Below are 24960 nucleotides of genomic sequence, written 5' to 3'. Positions count from 1 at the left end.
CACCTCTAGGGTGGTGATTCACTGGGATATTTTGGGCAATATAGATGCTCCCATTAACGAGCAATAAAGTGAGACAGGGGGTAAAGAAAATTCTATTTCTTGGCAAGATTTTTTCCCAGAAAGTAACAGTGCTGAGTCAACTCCTTGGGCACAGTTACCCAATCACATTTGCTCAGAAAAACTGCCCTGTAGTAGTTTCCTTTTTTAGTAGTGGTGATGATGTCACACGTAGCAGCAGAGCAGTGGAGTCTTTTCAAAGCTCATCTTTAGTGAGGATGACATTATCCCATACTTAAGCCGTCCGTTTTTTTTAAAGTGCCACTCGAAATTTTACAAATTGAAATTCATGAAGTTTGTTGAAAGGATGCATGCCTTTCCTACCGTTAATCACCATATTCATGTCAAAAGTATCACGGATAACTCCATCTGACAATAATCTCACTACAGTACGTCTCTCTCTCTCTCTCTCTCTCTCTCTCTCTCTCTCTCTCTCTCTCTCTCTCTCTCTCTCTCTCTCTCATTTATTTAATCCTCTCTGCCACTCTTTTCAGTTGGGACTCCTGTTTGCCAGGTTTTACCTTCTCAGACATGTTCCTCCAAGTCTCTACAAGACTGCCGTCGGAGTATGTTTACGGCTTCGGAGAGACAGAGCACCCCACCTACAAACATGACCTCAACTACCACACCTGGGGCATGTTCGCCAAAGACCAGCCACCTGGTGTAAGTATCACAATTGTTCACACACAAGACTTCATTGCGTTCTCTTAAAGCTGTTTCATAAAGCATTAAATGCAACTGAAAACATTCATAAGAAATGATTACTATGAATATTTCTTGTCTAAAACGCCATCACCACCAATTTCATGCTTTTCAGAGTAAGTATTCTGTACTCAATCTGTTTTCTATCAGACAAATGCAAAGGTTACTTGTAAGCAATCTGCCTACACAGGATGTAAACCTGTTTTTCTTGCATTCCTGTTGCTTTGATGTGACATTGTTAGTATGAATGGTGGTTATTGGGTGTCATGTTTTCCCTTTCTGTGTCAAGGCCAAACAGGCAAAGGTTTCTACTCGCATCAGCATTATAAAGCCTAATTGCTGACTTGTCAGGACAGCTCCACAGGGTTCAGACAAACGTTATTGGACTCCTCTGAGAACAGGGGAAGGGGGGAAAACAACAAATTGGAAAGAAAAGGAAACGTGACTAGGGGACGGTAATCTGATTGCATTTACATGAAAACAAACAACAGAGGTGATGGACAATGTCCCATGATGGCATGGATAGAGAGAATAAAATGATCTGAAATAGGGAGAATAGCATGTAAACATAGTCTGAATTTTACTTTGTTTCAGATCGATGATTAGTAAATAATATGTTCGTCCATGTTAGAAGTCTTTACAGCTTAAACAATTTAGACCAGATCCAAATCAGACCCATAGGATCCCTTCCAACAACCAATCTGGAAAATCAATTTTCTCCCCAAAAAGAGACCCGACCTGAATGAGACCAGAGGACAACCTGACCTCTTGTGAAACAAATGTGAGGATCATTACCAATCCAAAATGCAACTGAACAGAGAGAGAGGAAGAACACCAACACTGGCCAGCAGTTAAAAAGCAGATTTCTTTCCGCTTGTTCCTCACATTGCAATGGACGTCTCCATTTCTGCTGCACTTCAGCTCGCACCATGTATCTCGCCTCAGTTACCATATTTTCTCTTGCAATGATCGCGTGATTAGAGCTGATAGGGGGTCTGTTGATTGAATACACACAGGAGATTCATGGAAGTAGCATACCCTAACCAGATTTGATTAAGTATAATATACACTGGATGTGTGAAATTTGTAAGTGTGTAAGCGAAAGAGGTCATGGGAGCCATGTGAGCATTGCCACTTTGTTGGTGGATGGGCCTATGAACTTTCTCCTTTTTTGCATCAGGTCATCACCTCATGCATCAGAGCCACCAAGACAAAGATAATCTCACTCAGAGACAAATATAAAGGCATCACACAGATCAGACTATTTGTCAGAGCCATTATGTTGCAGTTTAGGAGCTTAGTGTGTACCAGAAGTGCATAAAGCTGATGGAGTGTGACAGCCTTGTGCATTTTCCTTATAGAACAGTTACATCTAAAAGTGGGTGATTTCTTTTCCCTATCATCTGTCTCTTCCTCCCTGCACAGCCTGTCTTGCTCCAAACTAATGTAAACTCTCGAGTTTGTGGAACCCTCTTAGCAATTCAGTCTTACCGATTCATAATTACTGAAAATCACTGCAAGCCAATGCAAACATACATCTGCACGAGACAGATGTCCATTTCCATGTGTTAAGTGGTTATCTATTATTGTCTTTGGCAATCAAGCAATAGTGACTGCTTATAGCCATACAGAAATTTTGAGGGCCTTATGGTGTCTCGTGGGTCCTGTTGGATGCAGCACAAATGTGTGGAATGTACAGTAATGCATGTGGGAGTGGGTAGTTAGAACCATCACTGTGATATGAGCTCGGGATGAAAACTGAGAATTAGTATTTTAAAATATGACATGTTTTCTTTACTCGGCTTAGCAAAGCATGTATCCAAATACATGCAACTACATTTAGGGTGCAAACAGCTGTGTATCTCTCATTTTTACTGCAGAATGGAATGGTTGTAATGGAAAAAAAGTGTCAAGTGAGAATCTACTCCTGAGAACTGGTAATTGCTGGCAGCATTGGTACCAAGCCCATTGTACTGTATCTAGCAGCATTGTTCTCATATCAAAAAGCACAAGGAGGACTCCCATGTAAAAATGTGAATAACATCATCGCAAAGAGGCAAAGAGCACATGGTCACCTCTGAATCTCTTTGTCACTGTGCTATAGTACAAGATGAACTGTTATGGAGTGCATCCCTTCTATATGGGCCTAGAGACCACTGCCCATGCTCACGGTGTGCTACTGCTAAACAGCAATGCCATGGGTGAGAAAAACACACATGCATACACACAATATACGCACATACACCAAATGCAAATGGATCACCGACCTCCACACACACAATTAACTGCACTAAATCACATATGCAATGGTCCTGCATAAATAGATGTATGTGAATTGATGAGTGAGGCCATATTCCATGTTGGAGCACATGTCCTTTGACAGGCAATGCTAAATAAGGCAATGTGGATGTTCTACTCATCCACACTTTTATAGTCATTTCATACTGAATAGTCCACACATTTAAACAGGCAGGGACACAAACTGGTGGCCAACTGTATATAGACATGTAAACACACATCCATATGGAAACCACATTTTAATCTATACCTTTCAGAAAATGGCCTTTCAAAAAATTGTCACATTCACTAAATTGCGGAAAAAAAATGAACCAACACCAATTCTCCCACCGCATTATGTTGTTTTATCCAATCACAAGTTTTCATTTAGACTGAGTCACAGTCTTACCCGCATTTTCTCCCACATAAGTTAATGACAATGTCAAGCATGTTCATTTCAAAGTGGTCATGGAATATGAAACAGAGAACCCCCTCACATTGTTCTTGCCTTCCTTCATCCATTGACTATTTGCTTCTTTAAAGAGTCAAACATGCACATGCTGCACATAGTAAATGCGCAGTAAACACACATATACACACACACACACACACACACATAACCACCTCATTTACATTTTAAGTGTGCATACATAAATGTTTAATTTGCTTTGTGTCAAGATGTGACTTTCCAGCCAACTCCAGCTTTGACCTATCGAACCTTGGGAGGCATCCTGGATTTCTACATGGTCCTGGGACCTACACCAGAGATGGTGGTGCAAGAGTACACTGCAGTAAGTCTTCTTGGTCTTTTAGTTAGATAGTCTTTGTGTGTGGGTGTGGGTGTGTGTGTGTGTATGTGGGTGTTTTGTCTGGCCCTGGGCCGCTGCTGATCGACTGCAGCAGCTGGGAGTTCCTCGCTTCATTGCGCTCTCTCATTTAGCCAATCTAAACACACACACACACACACACACACACACACACACACACACACACACACAACTTGCACTATCCAAACTGTCACTGTCACTTTTTTAAGGGGGGGGGGGGGTTCTGTGCTAAACTGTTCTGACTTCCTTGTTTGTCTAACAGCTGATTGGACGACCTGTTCTACCTGCCTATTGGTCCCTTGGGTTCCAGCTCTGTCGCTACGGTTACGCTAATGACTCGGAAATTGAAGATCTATTCACAGAAATGAAAGCAGCAGCTATACCCTATGTAAGTTCACAGAAAGCAAGGACCACACAATTAATATAGAAAAAGCAACACGAGTATACTATACAGATGTATTGGGCACTGAACATGCATAAATAAATGAACATGGAGAGCACAAATCCCCTCGCTCAAAGTTTATAATCGGTTTTCAGTGAAGCAAATCTAAACATCTTTTTGTCATTTTTGTCAGCCTCTCATGATGTCAGCTTTGATATAATTGTCTGTCTCAAATGTCAACAAAGTGTAAAATGGGAAGAATTGCTGTAATAAGTCTTTGGAATTATGTCTTCTGTCTATTGAGACAAGCTTATATGTGGGATGAAGTGGGAGGAAGTGTTCATTTTGTCCAAGAATGTTTTGCCACGTGAACTCAATTAGGAAAATGGTGAAATCAGGTTGAAACACAAATGATGCCTTGGTTAACTTGAGCTCTACCTCTTGAAGGATGTGCAATATGCAGACATTGACTACATGGATCGTCAACTGAACTTTGTCCTGGACCCAGAATTTAAAGAGCTGCCTAACCTTGTTGAAACAATGAGAGGAGAGGGCATGAGGTTCATCTTCATTCTGGTAATTGATTGATCGATACATAATTGAAAATTGAAGGATCAGCAAATCATCCAGAAGCAGTTCCTAGTTACATAGATAAACTGGACCAATCTTAATATTTTAGAAACGTAATGTTTTTGTATTTTTTTCCCAGGATCCAGCAATCTCTGGCAATGAAACAGATCATTACCCTGCATTTGTGAGAGGTGTAGAGGATGATGTCTTCATCAAATGGCCCAAAGAAAACGGTAGTGGCATCGTGTGGGGGAAGGTAAGAGATAAAGAGGCACAAAAAACCCACTAATGTATAGATATATATTTACAAATACTGAGAGAAATTGATCATATTTACATACATATTTACATCAGGTGTGTGAAAAACATGATTCACTGTCTTTTTCCTAGGTTTGGCCAGATAGGCCTAATGTTACAGTGGATGAGTCTCTGGACTGGGATACCCAAGTTGAGGTGCATAACTTCTATTAATCCTACATTCAAAGACACCAGATACACTGGTATCACATATTGGAAATCATACGTACCCATTTCAGTTGTCCACAGGTAAACAATTAAAATGTATGAGAGTCTGTGGACTGGGACATATCCAGGGCTGTGATGTTTTCAGCATTCAATTAACTGATCACATGGCTCGTTTCCAATCCTATTCCAGCTCTACAGGGCTCCTGCAGCATTCCCTGACTTCTTCCGCAATCGCACAGCCAAGTGGTGGCTTCGAGAAATCAAAGATTTTTATGACAAGATGAAGTTTGATGGCCTCTGGATTGTGAGTGACCTGTGCACGGAAGAGAAAATCCTGATGGTTTCACATCATTTTTCTTTCAGTCACGTTTTTCATTTCACTTCTGTCTCCTGCTCTTTTTTTTTTCATCCATCTGTAGGACATGAATGAACCTGCCAGTTTTGTCCATGGCACAGTTGGAGAGCAGTGTCTCGGTTCACCACTTTTAGAAAATCCCCCATATATGCCACGTAAAAGAAATACACAACACTATTATTCTATTTTAGCCATATAAGATTGCCAATTTCAATGTTTAGAATTGCCCTGTGTGTTTGTGTGTGTGTGTGTGTGTGTGTGTGTGTGTGTGTGTGTGTGTGTGTGTGTGTGTGTGTCCTAAAAGCCTTGGAGTCCAAAAGCCGTGGCCTAAACCACAAGACCCTGTGTATGAACAGCCAACAGTTCCTCAGTGATGGGACACCAGTCAGACACTATGATGTCCACAACCTCTATGGCTGGTCCCACACAAAGCCCACCTATGAGTAAGTGTGTGTGTGTGTGTGTAATTTTAATACTAATCAATAACTAAAACATTAACAACAACCAAAATCCACAGTGGTAGTACAAAAGTACAAAGCAAAGTGGTGTTAACATGTGGTCATGCGCTCTAAACACAGCTATCAGAACACATGAGAATAATTAATTCTTATTCTCTTGCCTCACCTGTTAGATAAAGCATTGTGATTACCATACTGTATTATTCAAACAATGGCTTATGGTTTTATGTGTTGATAAGAGAGGGAGGAAATATGATCAGTCACTCATTTTAAAGGGAATTGCCACAGGAGAAAGGTAACTGTTGTCCTTCAGGTGTGCAGAAACATTTGAACATATCGTCTTATCATTTTCCTTACAATGATCAATGTAATGCAATACATCATTGATCTTCGTGGTTAAACTCTCTCCACAGCCCAGATTGCAGTCTGGAGATTAGAACCCAAATATTTTATGGTCACAATTGTTTGGTATTTTTAATAAAGGGATTTGCGGTTGATTTTTAAGACTTTATCAGTAGGAAGATTTACAAGTTTAACACATACAGGATGTTTGGAGTTATTCACATTTGATCCTCTCCTGTCTGTGCAGCGCCTTACTGAATGTGACAGGCAGCAGAGGCGTAGTGGTGACCAGGTCCACATACCCCTCCAGTGGCAAATGGGCTGGGCATTGGCTTGGGGACAACAATGCCAGCTGGGACCAGCTATACAAATCCATCATAGGTACAGTATATTTTGTATTTACAGTACATTTACCTTTTGAATCAAAACAGGTATTCAATGTGATGGCTAAGATAACTCCTCGCAAAGTATATGTTTGACATTTCTTATATTTTCCCTTTTTTCCGCAGGCATGATGGAGTTCAGTTTGTTTGGCATCCCTTATGTAAGTACAATCATCTTAACTTGGTTTTTTGACAAGACATAATCTTATTGATATGACCTTGTCCTCTCTAAGTAGATTACAGCGGCTTGAGTGATGTTATTTTGTTTGCTGGACCCTTTGATCAAAGGACATCTTGAGATACAATGTGAAGCATATCTAATTACATCCCCTGCCCCAGTCCAGAGGCCTGCTGCCGGTCTGTCATTGTAAATAACAATGTTTGTTAGTTGCGTAGCATCAAATGCGACTTGTGTTTTTACGCTGTTGTCCTTTGAGCTTTCTTTGTCTGCGTCTCTTTATATGTCATTTTACTCCCTGACAAAAACTGTCTGACCTTCTTGCCCTCGCTCATTTCCTCTCCGTTGCCATCCCAACGTCGCCTTTCATGTTCTCACAACGGCTAATGATAATGATAATCTGACATCTAATCGATCCCTTTGGATAAAGTCTTTTGCATGCCACCAGTCCACAGGGTCAACTGCAGAATAGTGTCCACGGGCTGGCAGGGATTTTGTGTTTTACTTAAGACACAACAGCAACATAATTATTGCAAAAATGAATGAATTAATGTGTTCCTCGTAATCTTTGTATTCGCATCACTTACTTCTGCTGTCCATGTTTTCTTCTTTCTATGTCTGAGACCCTCTCATAGAACACATGCACATACTCTCTCTCTGTCCCTGTTTCAGACCGGTGCAGATATTTGTGGGTTTTTCAGTAACGCTGAGTATGAAATGTGTCTTCGCTGGATGCAGCTGGGCGCCTTCTACCCATTCTCACGTAACCACAATGGCAAGGGTTTCAGGGTGAGTGCACTGAAATACACAACACACAAACACACGGGTATGTAGTGGATAGGGAGCTCATCTGAACTCTGCTAAAAATACTGATTTTTATTCTTACTTGAACTGATGTAAATTGAGTCTCTTCCCTATCAGAACTGAAAGCAACATTTTCAAACCGTTTGAAAAGGCAAACAACCTAGTTATGCTTGAGTTTGGAGAGGCGATTTTCGTGATTATCTGCAACAATTCCCTCGCTCTTTGTAGCTCTGGAGATGAGTAGATCTGTGGTCATGTTGTGACTGGTGAAGAGAGGGCCGCAGTTCTTAATAGATAGCTGCACCAAACGAATTTACAACTATGGGTTCCTTCTCTTTTCATAACATTCAAACTAAGATGCTTTCATTCTTGTCTCTCTCTTAATCTGTGTCTGACACTCACACACAGAGAGAGAGAGAGAGAGAGAGAGGAAGAGAGAGAGAGAGAGAGAGACAGAAATATAGACCTGTTTGGTAGTGTAGTGTCGCTGGCATTCATTCTAGCAGTGACCTTTAAGAGCGTTGGAACACATCTGAGAAATCCAATAACGCCCGTCCGGAGATCGATCCCACCGGGTGAGATTTCCCTGCACTGGAATCTGCAATACGAGACAGGGCACTTGTGTCTTTGCTTTTTAACAGCATGGAGTGCGGATATAATTGAATTCTCAAGGTGATCCGGGCACGACTGCACGCCACGTAACCTCCACTCCACACACACATCCACCCTATGATTCCAATCATTTAATAATGGCTTTGCAAATGGGTATGTAAACATGGAGAAAATTGATATAAAAAACACTGAAATGACAGGAGGAGCGGCGGAGGAGGAGAGTGACACAAAATGGCAGCTGGAGAGAAACAGATAGAGGACAGGACACAATTAACAGAGGAGATGAAATAAATAAAGACCATAGCAGCTATTAGGCGAAAGAGACAAATGGGGGGACAAAACAGCTTGTCGTTTTTCAGACATGTGAGACAAGGTCAGAAAATGAAGATGAGAGCAGTTCAAAGGATGGAAAAAGAGGAGGACTGAAAGCTTTATATGTTGAAAAGTTACTCAAGGTCAGCAGGTTAAGTAATCTTTTGTGAAAACTGTTTTTATTCCAATCACAGGACAGTGAGTGACTGTAACCTCCGGTCTGCTTAACGAGGCATTTGACAACAAAGCATTAACGCCACAAGCCAGAGCAGAGAATTCACAAGGTCAGAGAAGGCAGAGAGAGAGAGGGAGAGGGAGAGGGGGACGGTGAGAGGAGAGTTTTTGCAGACTCATTCCCAGAGTGGCGTCACGCCTTATGTCTCTTTGGCCTCATGACTTCCATTGTTGACCTACAGGAATTTGTTGCACCAGCAAATAAACTGCAATGTCCACAGTCATATTAGAGCGACAAGGAATTAATTAAGACAGAGGTATTTTCCACCACGAGGTTGTTTCTGAAATGCAGCCATGTAAGTCGTGGACTGTTGAGGTATGAGCAGGGAAATAGCTATCTTAGCTCTATACATTTAACTAATGGATGTTTACTATCCATCAATGCATTATGTATATCGCTTATCCGGTGCTGGGTCAAAAGGGGGTTGGAGTCTATCCCAGAATTTATTGGGTTAAGAACACTAGTCCATCATAGCTTTGATACATGGAAACAAACTAATGCATCATGTATCATCCTCACTAACACTCACATTTAGACTGCAATCCTTCCAGTCTGCCTGCAGGAAACTCCTCACTGGAAGACTTAAGTTGAGTGCAACCCATTGACTTACCTGTTCCCAAAAAATTGTAATTTTTATCCAATAGAGCCTCAAGTGGGTTTATATGATGAATGTAGAAGAAACAACAAAAATGGATGAAATTACATTTTAGCTTGAGTTTTTTTCTTCTGAACTACCAGATAATCATATCTTTTCATGGCTATAAACAGTATTATATAATAAGTCAAATGATAAAATGAGTCTTTGGTTGACGTGCATAAGGTGCGGTACACTGTACACTTTAGTGCAGGTGTAGCAGTCTATGAATCACCTGCAGCATTACAAAAAAGGATGAGTTATATAATAATACACTTCTAAGTTTTTTTTCGCTAAAGCTGCTCCTTCTATTTGTGTAAATGATGTCTACTTTTTGCACCACTAACAGTTATTCACCCAAAAGGACACGCTATTGTTGATCTAAATATATTTCCTTTTTCTGATGTGAGACCTGCATTGCAAAGCAAAAAGTGAAACATTTATGAGATGAAGGCAGTGGAGTACATTCTCAGACAGATAAATAAGGGGAATAGAGGATAGGTTTAAAAAAGCTGACAGCATCAGATAACCTTTTCCTTTTTCAAAGTGTGTTAGACTATACACAGTGTATACATAACTAGCTGTCTATAAACAGCTTGAGACACAAGGTGTGACCATAATTTAGATGATTTCATGAGATGGATTCTCTCTCTGCTTCTCTAGGACAGAAGTGCATTTTTATGAGCTTATCCTTTTGCTACCCCTTAAGTAATGAGATCATCAACACCAAAATCCTCCATCTGTGTGCAGTGGATTATTCTACCTGGTGCTCTGAGCTGACACTTTAGTGTGCACGCTGCTGTGATCACACTAATGAAAACCTGTTAGTATTTTTTTAATTGTCTGAGTCTTACAACCACTTACAAATTAAATATCATAACTCAGTATTTCTGATAACTCTAAACAGTGAGTAACCCCATAATTATCCATATTCATATCTGGCAAATACACTCAGCAGTAATCAAATAGGATTGTATGTCGTGTTCATTACTTAGTTATTGTAAGGGGTGTGCCATGGAAAAGCCAATGAAAATCAGTTAAGGTAATAAGCTTCTGTATATGTGAGACACATGCCTTATTGTGTTTCCTCTGGACATGTCAAATCAGCCAAAAAATGTATTCTAATTCTCTGCTTTAGAGAGACATGAATCTCACGTGACGTGTCTCTGTACTGTCTTCCTGTCCTGTGACACAAGTCTTAAATTAAGTAAAAAAATAAAAACTTTAAAATGGGACACAACAACTTCAATAAATGTACTGGGGGCGCAAAACTAACTTGTCCTCTGCTGTCCAAATCCAGATGCTCTATAACTGATCAATCACATTTAGATGAGCTGAGTTTGTCCTGGCTCGTTTTTTGGACAATGCAATGCCATTTAGCCATTTACTCATCAAACATACATCAGGTTTAAGAGATCTTAGACACTAAACAGAGGAAAGAGAAATGATCACTGCTAAATAATATTTCACCATTGTACAATCCTCAGCCACAAAGAGCCCCAAATCATCATCGTCTCATCACCACGACCCTGTAGCAGCATAACACCCCCATTGCACTGTTTTTGCTCTGTTCATTCTCTCTCTCCGACACACACACACACACACACCTATACATGCACAAAATTCAACATTATAATTGAATTATTAACATGTCTCGTTGTAGGCATAGAGGTGCAAGAAGAAAGGTTATTGACGAAAGAGGCAGGTCGAGGAAATCCTGGGTTTCCAGATAATTATAATCATGTAATTTCATTTTAAAATAAAACGAAAACCTTGTTAAACCCCTTCGGTCATAGAATAATGGAATTGTTCTGTCTTCAATCATGTGCTCTTTGGTCTACTTAGCAACCACTGGGCTACAGCTAGTAATTCATTTCAAACCTGACCTGGCTAAATTGCAGCTGGGAGTAAAATGCATGTCATTTTATTGCTCTCTATTATGATTTTTACGATTATATCCTTTTTTCTTCAGTAGAAAGACAGGAAACACACACAGAGAAGCTTGCAACTCCTCACACACAGACCCATGGGAACAAGTATATAGTGAAGACATACTTTCACTGAGAATTGTGGGCGAGCCATAGTCAGAATGGAGCTCAGTGTGTGTGATTGTGTCCTGTGAGCCTGATTATTGTCCTCATTACAGTTCCAGAAAAGGACCTGTTACATTTAGAATGGCCCATATCTACAAAATTGCGGTACATCCTGTCCTCCTTAACTGCCATTGTCTCTTAAAGGAATAATACAGTTGTTGCCAATTAAATGGCGGTAAATGTCAGTGCAATAAATGGAGTAAAGTATTGCGTATCATTTATTAGTTTGAATACATACAGCCTATTTGAATATTTGTGGCGCAGATTGTTGTCATTTCACCATGATGTAGTCAATTGTAAGCCCTCGATAAGTAACCTTCCATACTGCAAACATCATGATGAGGTGATAAATAATTCATTTTTTCCCACTGACATTTGTTGCTCCATTAAGTTAGCGTATAGTGACTGAGCAGCTAAAATAATAAACACTTGTTGCTGTTGTATGTAAAACCCCTGAGCAAACCAGTACAGCCTGTAAGCCGTCAACTGTACCATAAATCTCACATCAACCTCATCATCATCATTATTATTATTATTATTATTATTATTATTATTATTAATAGTAGCAGTCCATCGTAAGGGGCCACTGGTGGTACCACCCATGCTCACTTACCACAGTTTGAGAACCACTTTTATTTATTTTGTTGCTCCACCTGCAATTATGAGTCAAGACATATTAGCAAATATTTGAGTAATAGAGTATTAGAAATCATAATTAGAAGTATGTTGCTTTATGCACTATTAGGCAAAGCTAGATATAATTGTTGCATGTTAATTATTTATTTTATTACATGATGTGTTTCAGAGACAAGATCCCGTTTCTTGGGGTCCCGAATTTGCCAAAGCGTCTAGTGATGTCCTGAACATTCGTTACACTCTCCTGCCATACCTCTACACACTAATGTTTGAGGCTCATGTTAAAGGAAGCACAGTAGTCCGACCCCTCTTGCATGAGTAAGTGCAGACACACAAGACACACTTGCATTCACATAATCTTCTCTGTTAACGGCATGACTGAAACATTACATTTAATCATTTAATCAAGTCATTTACTTTTGCCAGGGTGGATCTTCTGTCCCCATTTGCTGGCTGGATAACATGATTTTATACCAAATTGCTTCTCATTTGTATGCAGAAGATCACATTTTGTGGTTTCTGGACCAAAAATCAATTTACGAAGAAAAGGAAGCGCTGCAGCACATTTCTGTTTTAATGCTCGACTAATTTTAAACTAGTAAGAACGCGTTACCATCAAAGCCATAAATCCGCCCAGTTTATTAGCTACCCATGTAAGTATAATTGAAGGAAAAAATTGCCTTTACATGCAAAACCTTGAATTTAGCAGTGCAATAGAGATGAGCAGAGCTGATTTATGACAGATTTGCTCAATTGAATTTTGAAGACGAAAAAAGAAAGATTGCAGAAGATGGGGACTGAATTTGGCAGTTTCCAGAGGACAATCTCTACAACTTAATCAAAAGAGATTTTTTTTTTTTTTTTATCAATTTAAGTGACTGGCCCGCGGTATTTAAGGAGCTGGCACAGTTATTTGGCCAGGCATTATTAAGCCATTGAATTCTGAATGAGTACTTGGAACAGTTTTGGCATGAAAATTCACTATGATAGGTTTCTAACGTTTTCATAATTGGGGCTTAATGGTATTTCTGCTGCTGTGTCATAGGTTTGTGAACGACAAAGAAACATGGCAAATCCACAAACAGTTCCTCTGGGGACCTGCCCTGCTTATCAGCCCTGCCCTTGACAAGGTACACATGCAAGCACAAACACACAAGCATACATACTTTGTATACCAATACTTTTTAGTGAACATGACCATTTCATGTGTTTGTGATTGACAGGGAGCGCAAAATGTGACTGGCTATTTTCCTGATGCACGCTGGTATGACTACCACACGGTGAGTCAATCATTACATTAAACTTTGTTTTAACACGCACTAAGGCAAATTATTGATTAATTGATTAACAGCATTTTGCATTAAACAAAATCGGTGTACCCTGAGTGACAGACCTTTTGTTTTCTGTCATAGCGAGGTGGTGGCACAATCCACTAGTTCAAAGGGTTCTTTGGCACATCACATTAGTTTTTAGCTGTCTCCATCGGGTGAAGGAGTAGCTTGAGTTTATTCATGTGGACAGTCGCATCCACCTTTGTCTTTGTTTTTCCTGAGTTTTCTGCCATTTGTTTACCCCAAAACTGCTCCATTTCTTTTACAACGCTGTATGTGGTCTGCAGATTAGCAGAAAAATGTACACGCTGCCCCCAACTTGGCTGGAGGAGCCTTTTTTAAACACTAGTTCATACATCCTGGCACTGCTTGCATCATTTCTACAACGTAAGCACAATGGGAATCCTTGACTTTTGAAAGTGCATCAAGTGCCTGTTGGATGAAGTTGAAGTTTTAATTTCTCCACAATAATGGACAGCAAAAGCATCAGTATCTTTGATTGACGGACACAATCATAGCTCATCCATATGTGACTGATAAGTGTGTGACCTCCCAATATAACCCGTCAAGACATATGACTTAGATCTGAGTTTGGCTGAGGTGAGCTACATCTAAAACTAATAATAGTTACAGCTGAAGGAAGTAGGCAGAATCACAGCACGAGTGAGAACATGAAACACGAAAACAAAAACCCAACTGACAACATTAACAAGCAGCATCTTTGACAACATCATTAAGGAGTTGCAATTCAACAACTGCAGCAGGGGCCTTGATGACAAACAAACAACCAATCGCTCTGTCGCTCTGTAGCTAGGGGGCTCCCCATCTGTTTGACGGCATCCTAAAGCCAAACATAACACAACAAACAACAGTTTCAAGGAGATGTGGGGTGTTGGAAAGGAAGGAGTTGTAACCTCCATTTAACTCGCCCCCCATGGTATACAAAGTAGAAGTTGCAATAGAAAAGACTGGGAAAGCAATTGTGAAAATGCTGCAATTTTCAATCCAATAATCCAGAGACATTGCTGAAGAAAATCATTAAAATATAATCGTCCACATTATTTATCCCTCTGTAGTAATTATTGTAATTAATAGCAATTCATGTTTTTTTCAGACAAAAGACATTGAAGCACGTGGAAAATACGTGACTATGCCAACGCCTTTGGAGAAGATTAACATTCATATCAGAGGAGGATACATCTTACCCTGGCAGAAACCAGAGAACAACACACATTACAGGTATGTGCACAGACTCACACACACATACACACACACACACACACACACACACACACACACACACACACACACACACACACACACACACACACACAGCAGGGACTGCAGGAGGGCCACACTCTGGTCACTGTCAAGGTTATGTGCCAGTTTTGACCGAAGTTTGACCAGTTTTGATCAAAATGGCTATGGGGGATGGGGGAAATGGAGATAATAAGGGGTGTCTGTGATGAGTGTCTCAGCAGTAGTGACATCATGTGGACCCCACTACCCCAGCAGGAACATTAATAGTGCTTTTAGCGATCTGTTATAACCTGTTTATCGGTTTGTTGTAGTCGGAGGAATCCTTTAGGACTCATCGTTGCCCTGAGCGACAGTGGAACCGCCGAAGGATCTTTCTTCTGGGATGATGGAGAAGGGATAGGTAAGCATGGGTCACCAGTAAACACACACATACACAGAGAGAGAGCGAGAGAGAGAGAGAGAGAGAGAGAGAGAGAGAGAGAGAGTCATTTAACTGTTATGATGTTATTATACTGAATATGGCGAAAGTTAATGTGTTCATACAAACATTTACAGCATATGAATGCATCTTATTATTTGATCATATAGACACACTTAACTTAACAAGGTTGCCCCAACACTTTCTACTTTCTCACTCTCTTTCTCTCTCTATGATCCTTTCGCAAATGCATACTCACACACGCACACACAATGTCGGTCCCTGAAGTGCATCTGCGAGGCAACGCACTCCTCCCTGAGAGCTGCGTTTGTGTTGTGACAAAGCAAAAAAGGGGGGGAGAGATAGAGAGAGAACGAAGGATGACACGAGAGGGGAGTGACAGAAACTATTACAGTAATTCCCTGTGTCGCTGCCTGGAGATACGCTCTCCATCACTCCTCTTTTATCTGCTCCCTTACTCCTCTCCTCTGCGTCGCCCCGTCTGTCTCCCCACGTCCTTCTTGTGGGCTTTGCCTCTTGCTGTAGCGCTTGCTTACCAGCATTATCTGCCCTTCCCTTCTGTTTTCTGCCCCGCTGAAGTTATGAGTGTTTGAAATCCTCTTCAGAGTCTGAGCCATAGTTTCTGCTGTCACTCACTGTCTGACTGACTCAACCGCTCACTTGCTTGTCAGTCACTCATTCATCACACACTCTGTTTACCCATTCACACAAGCAGCACTCGTCTGTTCACACAACCAGCAAATTCTTTACTCATTCATGCGTATAATCAGCTTAGTCAGGCAGTTATTTTGTCTGGAGGCTTGTCTTTTTTTTCCTTTTTTTAATGTTCTCTGGCAGTTCTAGAAAATATGCATCCTGCCATACCCTACAGGTGTGACTCTAATGCATGATTGTAGATCGCACTGCAGCTCTGGATAGATGATGGATGCACTTCATGCACCTTTGCCAGAGCTGCACTGGCATCCGTAATAACACAAAATATATAAATGCATAAATCCCATCCATAAAATGAATCAATAAACTCTTACTGCGCACACACACACACACACACACACACACACACACACACACACATGGGCACAGACACATAAAAATCAGAGGGTGAACGAGGGTGCCTGTCTGCTTGCGTACCGAAGTGGTATGAGTATATATTGACATTAATTACTCAACTAATTCCAGATCATTTGAAATATGCACACCCAGAAAACACTTTCTCAATCTAGGATTTATTAATGAATTCATTAACTTAATCAACCAGTAACTAATGATTCATTCACAGTCAGTCAGTAGGCAGTCGGTTATCCATTTATATTATCAATCAGCTCTTCATTCAATCTCTCCTGCAGCCTTCCAACATTCATTTATGTATGCGAGTCATCAGTGTATAATTTGCCGATTCCATCAGGTGGTGACTTCCAGTGAGTCTGAGGAATTTTAATTCAGTCCTGTGGTCAGTCGTATAATTACAGATTCCTCCACTCTATCATATTCAATTGCCGGCTCCCTCTTTGTCCCTGTGTCATTCATGATCAGTCACATACCTGGTAACTCATCTCAAACTGCTCCGTATCTGCCCTGCCCGTCCCCCCCTCTCTGAATATCTCATTTCAATGTCTTTTATTTTTCACAGACACATACGGGCGAAAGGAATACCTGCTGACCTCCATGGCTGCGGCATCGGTAAGTTCACACGGTCGACTGCATGCCAGGTCTCCATCCCACCGTCATAAGTGTTGCTGGGAGATCAGAGAATGAGGCTCTGTGTTACCCGCTGCAGGGCTGCGGTGGGCAGATGTCGAAGGCGAACTGCAGGAAACCTTTAGCAGAGAATTTACATCAGACTGAGGGGCGGTGATTTGAAATGAAGCTTTTACCACTTTTGGATGAAACTATGTTCCCACTTTAGAAATACTTTGTTAACACAGGTATCAAACTCATAGCACAGGGACACTGAATAATTATTGTATTTAATGATACTGCCACTATGATGTATCTAAGAACAGATGGATTTTCATGAAACTACAACCTCGTCTTCTTAAGTCTTTAACAATGTTGTTTTGATTAATACAAAACAATTAGAGTGGAATTATAGAGGAATTACAAACACAAACATGGTGACTAAGCCAGAAACTTTGTTATTAATGGGGAGACTAGCTTGTTAAAACCACTTTACTGTCCTGTTCTTTTCACTGCTTTGGATGCACAATATTAGCAGTCAGGGGAGAATAGCACATCAGCTACAGCATATCACTGTCATACACACACATAAACACACACATCACGCAAAACAGGTAGCTGGATTTTTGGTTGGATGATCCTGAGTCATTGATAGGATTTTGGACATTTCACTGTGGTTCAGTCTCAAGCTGTGAGTTTGACCTTGGCCTTGAGGGCAAATTTCAGCCTGATTGTTCGTTTTACAAGCCAATTTCTTAACATCACTACGTCGCGCCCCCCGGTAGACTTCCCCAATTATGCTTGTCAAAATGGCTTCCATCCACCGTAACTGCGCCGTGGTTGTTTTATTTGATCCTGGCACTATTCAATGACTCAGGAGTCTTGACCCAGCTGATCACTGAGATGACGTTTCTGGCTGTGTATCATACCATACAACCATATTGTCCTTGTCTTCCCAGCCATCTGCGCCTCCATATGTGTCGTCTTCTTTCTTTTTTTTTCATGCTGGACTCAAAGGGCACAAAATAATGCGGCCTTTATCTTTCTCTGTGTCAGCATTTTGTGGCTGTTGCCTTACTGTTTTGAAAAAAAGAAAAGTGTGCGGGGTGCCACTCCAGCCTCAGGCCTTTACCAGATCAGAACAGCTGATTCAAGCATGAAGTGTGAAGTAACACATGCAAGACGTTCAAGATTTCTTCAATCTCCTTCCTGCCTTATGGGCTCTATCATGAACGTATTAACACAGTTGTAAGCTCAGTGCAGGAGTGTGTTTGGTTTTGCCGATGTTGATATAAAGGAGCAGAATTCAACATACAGGGAATGGGTTTATGTGATTTGTCTGATGGCTGCCTAACACAATGTGTTTGGGGTGCTTGTTTCATTGGTTACCTAATATGCCCTGAAAATCAACATAACCTCTGCGGTGTCACTCGACTACCATGGATCTTCAGGTTCCACAAACCAAAAAAGGGATTTTAAAGTGAAAATATTTTGAGAGAAGAAGAAAAAATAAATGAAAATGAAATGAAAATTCAAAGAAAACAGCTGAGCCACAGTGCAGTGTGAACAGAGATCCAATCAAAGACTAAGTTAAACATTGTATCATATTATTTCCTAAATCTGAACAAAGTAAGCTAACTACAGGATACACAGGATGTATCCTGTAGTTAGCTTACTTTGCTGTAGGACTAATAGTCAAAAATAGAGCCATTTGACTGTGAGTGTTACAGTGTCCGAGGTACTCTGGCTGCTTCAGTGAAAATAAATCATTTACCAAGCTGCATTTTGATCACATTTTGAATCAGACAGGACAGAAACACACTAATCACTGGTGCTAATGGGACTAACACAGCCCCATTTGCTTCTCAGCCAAGCAAACACACACACTCGGCCACTCACACACACCCACAGCATTAATGCGCTCACATGTATAATCACACATACGCACGCATTTATACGCACGTACGGCCAAACCACAGCCAAACATCTGCGGCTGTCCTCTGCCTACCATGAGGCTCATCCCAAAGCAATTTCACACAGTGATAAAACAGGCACACTGTCTGACAGCCAAGAGGAGGGAGGAAAGTGTGTGTGTGTGTATGTGTGTGTGAACAGGCAGATGTGAGAAGATGAGAATAAGTTGGGTAATGTGGCCAGTGCTGCCTGGCAGATTAGCAGATCGTATGCCATTGTGAATGTGTCTCTCTGTGTGTGTGTGTGTGTGTGTGTGTGTGTGTGTGTGTGTGTGTGTGTGTTTGTGGTCCTGTATTGTTGCGGTTTGGGTTTTCAGAGTGAGGAAATTTTTGCAGGGTGAGGACATTTTACCAAGCTCACATTTCTACAAGAACCTATTTTCTAGGTTCGAATTTACAGTAAATTAGTCCTCAAAAATAGTCCTCAACGTGTGTCTGTGTGTGTGTGTGTGTGTGTGTGCGTGTGTGTGTGTCTGTGTGTGTGGATGTAATGTGTGTGTATCCATGTGTACATTATGATAAAAATACAGATTTAAGACTATTGCATCAGATTATTGCTTAATACCAGCCCTGGGGAAAAAATGTGTATGAGTATAAAACTAATGATATGTAGAAATACACTGGAATGTTAAATCTCACGCAGTGAGAGATGAGGCATAGAATGAAAGTGGAGATTATAGTTGATGGCGCTGCATGGCTCAGCACACTTAAGCACATTTCAGCTAATTATATAAACAATCGCATAGGTTTAAATGTGATGACCTATGCTGTCACATAACACCAAACTAAGAATTATGTTTTGTTGATATTGATGAATCAAGATGACATTGTGTCGCTGTCCTTGTTTATATCTTATCTTCCCTACTGCCACTCTCCTCCTCCTTTTCCTTCCAGAATTCCTTGTCCAGTAAGGTGGTTAATAATGGCCTGGCACCAGTTGACCAGTTGACCCTGGGCGAGGTGAAGGTTTGGGGCGTCGGCAACATACAAATCCAAAGCGTGGACCTGACAGACGCGGCTGGAAAGTTGCATTCCCTGGTCCTACAGCACGACACTACAACTCAGGTCAGAAGAAATTGGGGATGTTTGCTGCTCTCTAGGCCATATTGTTATTCAATCTGAAGGATGTATGCTATTGTGCCTTTTTAGTGCATGTCACATCAACTCTCATCATTCTTAACTGCTTGGTCTCACATATAATTTGTCAGCCTAATGCAACGTTAACACACTAACAATTTTAGATTTGTTTTTGCACGTGTTTTAGACTTGTGGAAAGCTTGGCTAGTTGCTGGTGCTATTTGAAATGTCAGGAATCACTGAGGTCACCCTCCGGACAGTAATGTCTGTAGCTAATTATATGGTAATCAATCCATTAAACAGACGTCGAAATATTTTAGCCATCATCCACAGAAGTAACCCACTAATAGATACAATCAGATAGTTGAATGTTGAATGTGGATAGTCCCTGCGTATCCATGAGTGCATACGTAGGAAATGGAGCACAAGCCCAAAAACATCAATGAAATGATGGCTTCAGGCAAATAGGGCTGCGTGTGTGTGTTTGTGTGTTTCCCTCATAAGCAGCAGCACTCACATGTTTGACACAATCAGGATTTTAAAAACATCTACACCACAATGTGGGACAATGTAGCTTTCTACAACATTCTAGGTAATAATGTATCCTAGTGATTCTTTCATAATATAGTTCATTATTTAATCTCACGTCACTAACTCTCCAATTTCAATATATACTCAAGCATCTAGCTTATTACGGATTTACCACTGAATATAATCAATTACATTGTGACACGAATATTTTACTTTACAAGAGTATTTTACTCTGATTACTGAAAATGTCAATATTAAAGTGGATTTATTTGGGTTTTGGGCTACATTTTCGTGGAATAATATGAGAAGCTCCAAACCTGTATATTCATGCTAGAATAGATGTATATAAATCACAACTTATCATACATGCAAGATCCCAGAGCGTCCATATTGAATGAGCATGTCTTGCCAGTAAGAAGTTGTCACTATAAGAACACACAACTCCAACCCCCGCTGTGCAACCATTTGTCATCTAACAGCTCGAGTCCACTCTGCATTTCATCCTGATGTGGATTTTCTGCAATGAGAAAAAAACAGTCAAGACTTGACTCTGGACAGATACTTCAGAGCAGCTTTTCTGTCTGTCATCTGCCTAGAAAGAGATGCAATAGAAAAAACAATGCAAATTAGCTTTTACCATTCTAGACTCCTTGAAACCAGGATGTGTCATGTTGCATCATTGGCTATTCACTGGATGAATGGTGCTGATTTTGAGAGTCTGTGAGACATGGTTGTCCCTGTCAGTGTGGTGGTTGTCCACTTCAAAGGCATTTGTATCTGAGTCTGCACTGGTTCTTTTCCAAGGAGGTCAGAGGTTGAGGTTGGTTGGTCGCTTACGCCTACGCGGTTCAGCTAGAGCAAGTATGGATTCATTGTCTCCCTCAAGGACACTTCAGGATGGTGGATGTTTGCCAACTTGCGGGTTGAACTCAGGTCATTTGGCTGAAGGACGATCTTTATAAGCACTAGATGTCTTAGACGTTGACAGTACCATCAGAAGAGGAAAGAAGAATCCCAGGAGATAAGAAAATGATGTTGGAAATGTGGAGATGAATGTAAAAGATAATGAGCGTAGCGTTCCAAACAGACTCCCAAAGGGATACATCCCATGATATGAGCATGATAAACTACAAAACAGATAAAGAAATGAAAGAAGGGGACACATTTGAAAGGATAACATTTGTTCCCTGCCCTCAGTTGACCTGAGATCAAATATTCCTGTCTGGGCTGTACTCAGTTGCACTTATCAGGAGCTTGGAACTGATAGCTGCAGAGCGCCATAAATAATTATAGGTGACAAAGCTGGAAGCCTTACATTTATACTGGTCATGGAGATGACAGGGAGATGTAAGAAGAGAGGGGGGCAACTGGAGAAAATGAGAATGACAGAGGGATTTTCTGTGTGAGAGAGAGAGGACGGCCAGAGAAAATGATCTGTCTGTCTTTGTGAAGAGGGGAAGAAAGGGCAGAGCGAGGAGGATAAAGAGAAAGGATCAAAGGGAAAAGACGGAGAGAGGAAGAGAGAAGAAAGATAAACAGGGAGAATGAGCAATGGGTAGAGGGGAAGAAGAGGACAGAAGAGGAGAGGGAGAATAAGGATGACACAGCGTTTGAGTGGTATTAAGTGTTTCTTTTAGCACAATTGATCTCTTTAAGTATTCTGTGAGAGGGTAACAACTAGACAGAAACTGTGAGCAGCTGTCATGTAGATACAGTGAGGTATGAGAGTGGTGTTATATTCTGGAATTACATGCATCTGTTGATAAATGAACAAAACATACTCATCATAAATCGCCGGTTCGAGTCCCTGCCGAGGTGCCCCTGAGCAAGGCACCGAACCCTCAATTGCTCCCCCCTCTGCGAAGGGTGGTAATGTAATGTAAGTCGCTTTGGATAAAAGCGTCTGCCAAATGATCGTAATGTAATGTAATGTTATAAATTACATAAATAGCTTTCCATTTATGGTTAGCCACAGAATGTTGCTTTTCTTGCAGGTTTTAATTGATGCTATATTATGGCAGCATTGACAGATTACAAAGGGATTTCAGGCATTTATTTGTCAATAGACTCTCCTTCCAATGCCACATTCTTTTTTCATCTCTTTTGTTTTAAATCTCCACCAAACAGGTAAAGGGGCGTAAAGAATCCCAAAGTTATCCCATGATTGCAACACAAGAAAATTACAGCCCTGGTCCAGTTTATGTTATGTATCAGGGCCAACATTCATCAGTTAACCTTTGTACAATAGATTAACCTAAAAAAAATCCAAGCTCATGTAGTTTCTTTGTGTTTCCAGGCGCTGACAGTCGACGCCACCGCAGCCTCAGTGCGTGTTGATCAACCGTTCACCATGACATGGAAGACCAGCATCTAATCAATACAAGATGAAGTGTGTCTGTTCTACTGGTATATATAATCAATGTACATATGCATAATGGACCCTTTGCACTAAATTGTAATATACAGTGAATGTGAATATAGACTTAGATGTTTTAACATAATCACCTTAAAATTCTGTTGATCTCTGAAGCAGCAATGTTGGATTTTGTTTGCATGGAAAGTCTTGCTTAAGTCAAATTAAGATATGCAACATGTGTCACAAATCAATAATAAAAAGTTGTTTTGGAGTGAAATTGCTTTATTGGTTTATGTTTAAAAAAAAGTCAAGTAAAAGCAATATATGCAGTTCATCATTTTAGTAGAGCATAAGAAACTACAGTTTAAAACAAACAAACACAACAGAGACAAATGGCACTGATAATCATGGATTCACATTTGGTCTTTAATTCTGATGCATTTTCATAAAGTCAGAATATCCACAGAAACCCTTTAAAATCATCCAGCTTGTCTGCCATCCACTTTCCTTGTCACTGTTTGTCACCCCCCACCAATGTCTCCTGTGGATTCAGCCACATGACATGCTGCCATCTGCTTTATCTCATCCACAGGACCCAGCACAAGCGTTTCCTCAGGACTCGTGCGGCAAATTCAAAGTGATTTGTAGTCAAGGCACTACTTTGTCTGACTACTTTGTGTTCACTTTGACGAGGATAGAAATATTCCCCCTGCTTTGTGTCCTCAGCGCATAACCTATACAGGTGTTTCAATTGTATTCAAGTGCTGAAACTATTTGGAGTTTACCACACGGAGGCCTTGGCAAACAACAGCTGCTCATAATCAGTGAACAGGTGTTTATAATTTAAAAAAACAGCCACAACTAATGACCAGTTGAAGGAAACCCATGCAGCACCCCAAGAAGTCTGCTTCTGATAATTATTTTGAGGGAGACATGTTGCTGTGAGGCGCAGCAGCAACCAAACAAAGCGGAATTATGACTGCGAGTACAACCTGAGGTTTAAGTCGCATTTTGAAGCTATTTATCAGTCTGCATGTGCATTTGTGGAGGAGTGTTTGTGTACTCACTGATGTGCAGATGCATAAATGTGTGTGTGTGTGTGTGTGTGTGTGTGTGTGTGTGTGTGTGTGTGCCGACTATACGTGCCAAGCACTAGATGTTAATTATAACCCTCACCTGCAGCGAGGCAGCTACCTGTGTTTTGTCTCGTCCCATTACTCTCCCATATAATGATACAGTCATACATTATGCAGACTGCAGTAAACATAATCATATCAGTTTAGCCATGGGCATCTACAATTGATTTCCACTCAAATCACCACTCTGTGGTCAAGCAAGCAGGGGTTAGTGTGGAAAGTTGGAGTAGGGTGTGTTTGTCTGCATATTGTGTGTGTGTGTGTGTGTGTGTGTGTGTGTGTGTGTGTGTGTGTGTGTGTGTGTGTGTGTGTGTGTGTGTGTGTGTGTCTCCAAAACATTTAAATCTGTGATGATTCATCCCACTCCGTCTCTTCGGGTAATGGGGGTGGGATTGAGGAGAAGTCTGTTGTGACTTTGAAAACAAAGCCATCCACCCACAGGAATGCCAGTGGGACTAATTGAGTTGGTGATCTGATGAGGCAAACTTCCTAGATACTGATGCTGTGTCACTGCAAGGAAAAGGAAAAGAAAACAAGACAGATTTATCCAAATTTACACACAGCACAGCTTTAGTACGTGTTTGGTAAACGAATGCATGAATAAATACATAATAACAATTGACCTTTTACCCCCTCTTTCACAATTTCAATCTCCCCTTCCATTAAATACAAAAGCTTGTGCACACACATGTTTCTAATTTGGGGGATTTTTCAACATTTAACTCTGACCGGTCTTTAAACTGAGTGCTTTAACTTTAAAAAAAAGTTTATATATTAAACTTATTATTAGTAAATGTATTGTTCTGCTGATATTTATTTGAGAGGCCTGATCACAGAATCTCAAATAGATCATAAAAA

At 40.7% G+C, this 24960-nt stretch overlaps 1 protein-coding gene across 1 annotated transcript in view; it reads left to right on the top strand.

Moving 5' to 3' along the window:
- si (sucrase-isomaltase) overlaps positions 1 to 22984 on the top strand; it is a 51764-nt gene extending 28780 nt beyond the window's left edge. The window contains 21 exon segments of the mRNA XM_076143095.1: positions 552 to 720; positions 2864 to 2960; positions 3715 to 3827; positions 4126 to 4251; positions 4693 to 4821; positions 4955 to 5071; positions 5206 to 5268; positions 5471 to 5584; positions 5700 to 5790; positions 5940 to 6078; positions 6683 to 6816; positions 6945 to 6979; positions 7669 to 7785; positions 12492 to 12640; positions 13368 to 13452; positions 13546 to 13602; positions 14768 to 14892; positions 15225 to 15313; positions 16983 to 17032; positions 19897 to 20067; positions 22907 to 22984. Of these exon segments, the coding sequence (XP_075999210.1) occupies positions 552 to 720; positions 2864 to 2960; positions 3715 to 3827; positions 4126 to 4251; positions 4693 to 4821; positions 4955 to 5071; positions 5206 to 5268; positions 5471 to 5584; positions 5700 to 5790; positions 5940 to 6078; positions 6683 to 6816; positions 6945 to 6979; positions 7669 to 7785; positions 12492 to 12640; positions 13368 to 13452; positions 13546 to 13602; positions 14768 to 14892; positions 15225 to 15313; positions 16983 to 17032; positions 19897 to 20067; positions 22907 to 22984 (2248 nt within the window).
- Positions 22985 to 24960: the final 1976 nt, after the last annotated feature.

The sequence above is a fragment of the Genypterus blacodes genome, unplaced genomic scaffold (assembly GCF_046128005.1).
Source record: "Genypterus blacodes isolate CSIRO-AG114 ecotype Tasmania unplaced genomic scaffold, CSIRO-AGI_Gbla_v1 ptg000003l_1, whole genome shotgun sequence".
Lineage (NCBI taxonomy): Eukaryota > Metazoa > Chordata > Actinopteri > Ophidiiformes > Ophidiidae > Genypterus > Genypterus blacodes.
This window is presented reverse-complemented; position numbering and strand designations above follow the sequence as displayed.